The 7,500-nt window shown below is 47.2% G+C and overlaps 1 protein-coding gene across 1 annotated transcript in view; it reads left to right on the top strand.

Annotated features, from left to right (window-relative positions):
- The window catches only part of pcbp4 (poly(rC) binding protein 4), a 34,494-nt gene that overhangs the window by 18,284 nt on the left and 8,710 nt on the right, over positions 1 to 7,500 (top strand). The window contains exons 7-8 of the mRNA XM_079265787.1: positions 210 to 284; positions 4,511 to 4,582. Of these exons, the coding sequence (XP_079121913.1) occupies positions 210 to 284; positions 4,511 to 4,582 (147 nt within the window). The remainder of the gene's footprint in view (positions 1 to 209; positions 285 to 4,510; positions 4,583 to 7,500) is intronic.

Here is a 7,500-nt window from a genome sequence, read left to right as displayed (position 1 = left end):
GTCAGTGACTTAGAGGATGAAGACGATTGACGAGTTGAGTGAGAGTGAACCTGTGAATTGAATTATATATAGTTGGTCTTGAAATGATCAGGAATATTCCCTTCACCTGAAAGTGTCTTATGAATGAAACCACAAGTTTGTGAAATATTTATGTCATAAATGGTAATGGAATGGCTTTCTGTTTCCTCTTCCTCTCTCCGTCTCTTCAGTCTCCGCCGAAGGGAGCGACGATTCCCTACCGACCCAGCCCGACGCCGGGAACCATGGTGCAGGTGGGAAACCAGGTGAGAGGAGGAGGAGGAGGAGGAGGAGGAGGAGGAGGAGGAGGAGGACGGCTATGATTTGGTGGTTTAATATAACATCACAACACGGCAAATAAATGATGAAGTGAACGGACTCGTGCAGGAACCGGGGGGGAGAGTAAAGGGAAATGATGGAGGTAGAGACAATTCTCTCTCATCTTCTTATCGGCCAATAAGATTAATAGGAAACTAAATTAACGTCTTATCTTTCTTTTTGGATTATTGGGTTTTTTCTTTGTGCTGCCTCATAATTCAAAAGGATTAACAACACTCGATACAAAATAATACAAATAATTGTCAATAACGGGACGAAATAATTCGTTAAACCAAGAGCAGCAAGTCGCTCACTCACTGATTGGACAGTTTTGATGATGTCATTCTGCATCATCTGCTGGTGGTTGTCGGCACGTTTATTCTTTTATATAAATAGAGATATACGTGTGTATGTATATATATATATTTATGTGTATATCATGTTTATTGATCCTCTCTTGTGTCACATGCTGCTCACCATAAAACTCGTTGAGTATTATTGTTGTTAACTGAACCTAACGTGTGTTAGAAATATCAACAGAAATGGCACAAAAGCTTTCTTTTGAATAATTGGACCTGGACACGAACATGGTTCTCCTGGGTGAAGGTCCTGTCTGTGTTGGACCCGGCCGTCCACCCTGAACTCTGTTCTGCAAGGTGTTGATCTTGGTGTTGACGTTAAAACTACCTCGACAATCGGTTCCCTCTCAGTCTTCATCCGGATCAAATGAAGCAAACTACGGGCGTGAAAGCGTCCCAGAGATTCATGATCTGTGAAACACCGTTTCTATCGGCTGCTCGTGAAGCTTTGATGCGGTTGCAGCTCTAACGTTGACTCTGCTCGTGAAGCTTTGATGTGGTTGCAGCTCTAACGTTGACTCTGCTCGTGAAGCTTTGATGTGGTTGCAGCTCTAACGTTGACTCTGCTCGTGAAGCTTTGATCTGGTTGCAGTTCTAACGTTGACTCTGCTCGTGAAGCTTTGATGTGGTTGCAGCTCTAACGTTGACTCTGCTCGTGAAACTTTGATCTGGTTGCAGCTCTAACGTTGACTCTGCTCGTGAAGCTTTGATGTGGTTGCAGCTCTAACGTTGACTCTGCTCGTGAAGCTTTGATGTGGTTGCAGCTCTAACGTTGACTCTGCTCGTGAAGCTTTGATCTGGTTGCAGCTCTAACGTTGACTCTGCTCGTGAAGCTTTGATCTGGTTGCAGTTCTAACGTTGACTGCTCGTGAAGCTTTGATGTGGTTGCAGCTCTAACGTTGACTCTGCTCGTGAAGCTTTGATGTGGTTGCAGCTCTAACGTTGACTCTGCTCGTGAAGCTTTGATGAGGTTGCAGCTCTAACGTTGACTCTGCTCGTGAAGCTTTGATGTGGTTGCAGCTCTAACGTTGACTCTGCTCGTGAAGCTTTGATCTGGTTGCAGCTCTAACGTTGACTCTGCTCGTGAAGCTTTGATGTGGTTGCAGCTCTAACGTTGACTCTCCTCGTGAAGCTTTGATGCGGTTGCAGCTCTAACGTTGACTCTGTTCGTGAAGCTTTGATGCGGTTGCAGCTCTAACGTTGACTCTGCTCGTGAAGCTTTGATCTGGTTGCAGCTCTAACGTTGACTCTGCTCGTGAAGCTTTGATGTGGTTGCAGCTCTAACGTTGACTCTCCTCGTAAAGCTTTGATCTGGTTGCAGCTCTAACGTTGACTCTCCTCGTGAAGCTTTGATGCGGTTGCAGCTCTAACGTTGACTCTGCTCGTGAAGCTTTGATCTGGTTGCAGCTCTAACGTTGACTCTCCTCGTAAAGCTTTGATCTGGTTGCAGCTCTAACGTTGACTCTCCTCGTGAAGCTTTGATGCGGTTGCAGCTCTAACGTTGACTCTGCTCGTGAAGCTTTGATGCGGTTGCAGCTCTAACGTTGACTCTGCTCGTGAAGCTTTGATGTGGTTGCAGCTCTAACGTTGACTCTCCTCGTAAAGCTTTGATCTGGTTGCAGCTCTAACGTTGACTCTCCTCGTGAAGCTTTGATGCGGTTGCAGCTCTAACGTTGACTCTGCTCGTGAAGCTTTGATGTGGTTGCAGCTCTAACGTTGACTCTGCTCGTGAAGCTTTGATGTGGTTGCAGCTCTAACGTTGACTCTGCTCGTGAAGCTTTGATGTGGTTGCAGCTCTAACGTTGACTCTGCTCGTGAAGCTTTGATGTGGTTGCAGCTCTAACGTTGACTCTGCTCGTGAAGCTTTGATGTGGTTGCAGCTCTAACGTTGACTCTGCTCGTGAAGCTTTGATCTGGTTGCAGCTCTAACGTTGACTCTGCTCGTGAAGCTTTGATCTGGTTGCAGCTCTAACGTTGACTCTGCTCGTGGAGCTTTGATGCGGTTGCAGCTCTAACGTTGACTCTGCTCGTGAAGCTTTGATTTGGTTGCAGCTCTAACGTTGACTTTGCTCGTGAAGCTTTGATCTGGTTGCAGCTCTAACGTTGACTCTGCTCGTGAAGCTTTGATGCGGTTGCAGCTCTAACGTTGACTCTGCTCGTGAAGCTTTGATGCGGTTGCAGCTCTAACGTTGACTCTGCTCGTGAAGCTTTGATTTGGTTGCAGCTCTAACGTTGACTTTGCTCGTGAAGCTTTGATCTGGTTGCAGCTCTAACGTTGACTCTGCTCGTGACGCTTTGATGTGGTTGCAGCTCTAACGTTGACTCTGCTCGTGAAGCTTTGATGCGGTTGCAGCTCTAACGTTGACTCTGCTCGTGAAGCTTTGATGCGGTTGCAGCTCTAACGTTGACTCTGCTCGTGAAGCTTTGATGTGGTTGCAGCTCTAACGTTGACTCTCCTCGTGAAGCTTTGATGCGGTTGCAGCTCTAACGTTGACTCTGCTCGTGAAGCTTTGATGCGGTTGCAGCTCTAACGTTGACTCTGCTCGTGAAGCTTTGATGTGGTTGCAGCTCTAACGTTGACTCTGCTCGTGAAGCTTTGATGCGGTTGCAGCTCTAACGTTGACTCTGCTCGTGAAGCTTTGATGTGGTTGCAGCTCTAACGTTGACTCTGCTCGTGAAGCTTTGATGCGGTTGCAGCTCTAACGTTGACTCTGCTCGTGAAGCTTTGATGCGGTTGCAGCTCTAACGTTGACTCTGCTCGTGAAGCTTTGATGCGGTTGCAGCTCTAACGTTGACTCTGCTCGTGAAGCTTTGATGCGGTTGCAGCTCTAACGTTGACTCTGCTCGTGAAGCTTTGATGTGGTTGCAGCTCTAACGTTGACTCTGCTCGTGAAGCTTTGATGCGGTTGCAGCTCTAACGTTGACTCTGCTCGTGAAGCTTTGATGCGGTTGCAGCTCTAACGTTGACTCTGCTCGTGAAGCTTTGATGTGGTTGCAGCTCTAACGTTGACTCTCCTCGTGAAGCTTTGATGCGGTTGCAGCTCTAACGTTGACTCTGCTCGTGAAGCTTTGATGCGGTTGCAGCTCTAACGTTGACTCTGCTCGTGAAGCTTTGATGTGGTTGCAGCTCTAACGTTGACTCTGCTCGTGAAGCTTTGATGCGGTTGCAGCTCTAACGTTGACTCTGCTCGTGAAGCTTTGATGTGGTTGCAGCTCTAACGTTGACTCTGCTCGTGAAGCTTTGATGCGGTTGCAGCTCTAACGTTGACTCTGCTCGTGAAGCTTTGATGCGGTTGCAGCTCTAACGTTGACTCTGCTCGTGAAGCTTTGATGCGGTTGCAGCTCTAACGTTGACTCTGCTCGTGAAGCTTTGATGCGGTTGCAGCTCTAACGTTGACTCTGCTCGTGAAGCTTTGATGTGGTTGCAGCTCTAACGTTGACTCTGCTCGTGAAGCTTTGATGCGGTTGCAGCTCTAACGTTGACTCTGCTCGTGAAGCGTTGATGTGGTTGCAGCTCTAACGTTGACTCTGCTCGTGAAGCTTTGATGCGGTTGCAGCTCTAACGTTGACTCTGCTCGTGAAGCGTTGATGTGGTTGCAGCTCTAACGTTGACTCTGCTCGTGAAGCTTTGATGCGGTTGCAGCTCTAACGTTGACTCTGCTCGTGAAGCTTTGATGCGGTTGCAGCTCTAACGTTGACTCTGCTCGTGAAGCGTTGATGTGGTTGCAGCTCTAACGTTGACTCTGCTCGTGGAGCTTTGATCTGGTTGCAGCTCTAACGTTGACTCTGCTCGTGTCTCTCTGTGGCGGCTGAAGGTGTTCGAGGCGTCAGACTTCGGCTCTCACCCTCTGTTCTCGGTGGCACAGGGAGGAATGGACCTGCAGCAAGTGAGTATGGCCGCCTGGGAGCTGGGAGGGGTCAGACTGACACAGGCTTTAAAATGTAGAATATTTAGAAATGCAAAAATACTCATTTTGTAAAATAAATCACTGCTTACGTCCATCCTTCAGTGTGAAAGATCCAATTTCCTTGTCATTTTCGTCAACACATAAATCCTCATTTTCAATGCGGCGCTGCACTTTGTTTTATTCCAGCGATAAATCAATTGATCTTTATTGAATTTCGGAGGGAAATCTCTTCATATGGAGCCCTGAGTCTGTGGGTAGAAGAGTTCAATCACGCCACCTCGTAAAAAAACATGGAAGGCCAAAGAGTTCAAGGACCCCAAAATAATCCCGTCTGCACGGAGACCGATAAAGTCTTCTTCACGTGAAACGCTAAGAGATTCAGGGACGGGGTGACCAGGGTGAAGAGGGTGAAGAGGATGAAGAGGGTGAAGAGGGTGAAGAGGATGAAGAGGACGGAGGTAAAGTATGGAAACACTGAGATGGAAAGCAAAGGAAATGGTGAACACAGAGATAGAACCTCGTCTGTTGCATCTGTTTTATTCTGCCTGGAGAACGTCTGACTGGTCTGAAAGCGACGAGGTGAAAGATGGAGCCGGATCACGTCGAAGTTGTGAAACAGCCGTTCAAGCAGTTACCGTAGTTGCGAGGATGAATTGGGCAAATCATAAGTCAATATATATATCTTAAGCTTTCAAAGATCCTGTCGCAAGTACGACAAACGCGTCTTTGTTCTCCCAAAGAAGCTTCAAGTGAAGTTGGAAAAATCTATCGTTCAGTTAGTTTGATACTGAAACGATATCGGCTTCAACAAAACAAGTTCCACATCAGCTGAAGCCTCAATGTCGCTCGTCATTCCGTCTACGTCTCAAACACGAGCGCCATCAGATCGGTGCCTGTGATTGGACGTCTCTGGCTGCAAGACGTCACGTCCAGACCGGAGAGGCAGAGTTTCCTCAGGCGAGTTATCTGCTGAAGCAACTGACTCGTTAATTAAGACCTGAAAGTGTGAAACGCTGACTGACCTGCACACAGATTGATTCTGACAAGAGACGCACAATAGTAGCTAATGGAGGCTCCTCAGGACTGATGGGAGGGAGGAAGACGAGAGGGAGAGACTGAGGAAGACGAGAGGGAGAGACTGAGGAAGACGAGAGGGAGAGACTGAGGAAGACGAGAGTGAGAGACTGAGGAAGACGAGAGGGAGAGACTGAGGAAGACGAGAGGGAGAGACTGAGGAAGACGAGAGGGAGAGACTGAGGAAGACGAGAGTGAGAGACTGAGGAAGACGAGAGGGAGAGACTGAGGAAGACGAGAGGGAGAGACTGAGGAAGACGAGAGGGAGAGACTGAGGAAGACGAGAGGGAGAGACTGAGGAAGACGAGAGGGAGAGACTGAGGAAGACGAGAGGGAGAGACTGAGGAAGACGAGAGGGAGAGACTGAGGAAGACGAGAGTGAGAGACTGAGGAAGACGAGAGGGAGAGACTGAGGAAGTGACAGGGAGAGACTGAGGAAGACGAGAGGGAGACTGAGGAAGACGAGAGGGAGAGACTGAGGAAGACGAGAGGGAGAGACTGAGGAAGACGAGAGGGAGAGACTGAGGAAGACGAGAGGGAGAGACTGAGGAAGACGAGAGGGAGAGACTGAGGAAGACGAGAGGGAGAGACTGAGGAAGACGAGAGGTCAGAACCACAGACTGTGTGAGAAGTGGACGTGGTCGACGTGACGTCACGTGTTGGTTTGGAGGATTTTCTTCATGATGTTATCGGCTGGAAATCAGTTCGTTGAGCAGATTTAAGAGCGAAAGTAAACGGCCGAGTGAGTAAAAGCAGAAGAGACGATGAAGCCGTACGTGTGTTAGAATGTCAAAATACATGAAAGAGGATCAGACACGATGACGCACACGTGGAAAGTAAAGCAAATTCATTTCAAACGTCAGCTGCAGCATATGTTGGTCATTTAAACAATTATGAATCAATTACTTTTTTTCAAATGTGAATAAATTGTTTAGTATTTGATACATTTATAGTGAAAATAAATCTTGTTTTATTTCAAACTAAGTTATTTTTAATTTGATACATTTCTGGTAAAATATCTCTTTATTGTTGGAATACAACGTATTCATAGTTTGATACATTTGGGCTGAGTGACGTGTTGATTGTGCTGCTGGTGAACTTGTGGATTCATCAGATGTGAAACAGGCCTGAAGCTCTCTGTGTTCCTCAGAGGTTCCTTCACCGCTCATCTCTGATCCGTACCGTATCAAACGGATGAATATTCATGAGGCTCCTGTATCGTTGATTAAAATACGTATTCATAACATTTGAGTTTGAGCGGCTCTTTCACCAGCGCGGTGTTGAGCTCAGCGCTCCTGAAGGCCGAGTGGATTCATCATCACGTCCAGAGGACCTGACGGCTCAAACACACGCGTTAGTGTTCGCTGCAACCTCTTTATTCAATACATTAATACCTCATTTATCTTCAAAATATTCGTTATTTATTATTCAAGCAACGAGCGACTGTGTGATAATCACAACATGAGTGAGCGATGGCTTTGATGAAACAGTAATCTAGTACGGCAATAATAAAGTTTTAGACACATTCCAATTTATTTGTATGAAGAATTAATAAACGTCGTAATGGGTTGGCTGTTGCTAAGGAACGTGCACACGTGCGCTCCTCTTTCTGAAGCCTGGATGTGGTTTAGCAGCAGCAGGGCTTCTGTGCACGGCTCAGTCCGCTCCTCCAGAGAAGCTCACCTGGAAGCTTCCATGTGGGAGCTGTTTGACCGCTGATACCTGGAACCGTCACCTACAAACTCAAAGAGACATATCAAGCAGGAGAAGACTCGAGATGACCATGAACAGACACACGAGACCACAAAGACACACCAAACAAC

Source organism: Melanostigma gelatinosum (genome assembly GCF_949748355.1).
Source record: "Melanostigma gelatinosum genome assembly, chromosome: 3".
Lineage (NCBI taxonomy): Eukaryota > Metazoa > Chordata > Actinopteri > Perciformes > Zoarcidae > Melanostigma > Melanostigma gelatinosum.
This window is presented reverse-complemented; position numbering and strand designations above follow the sequence as displayed.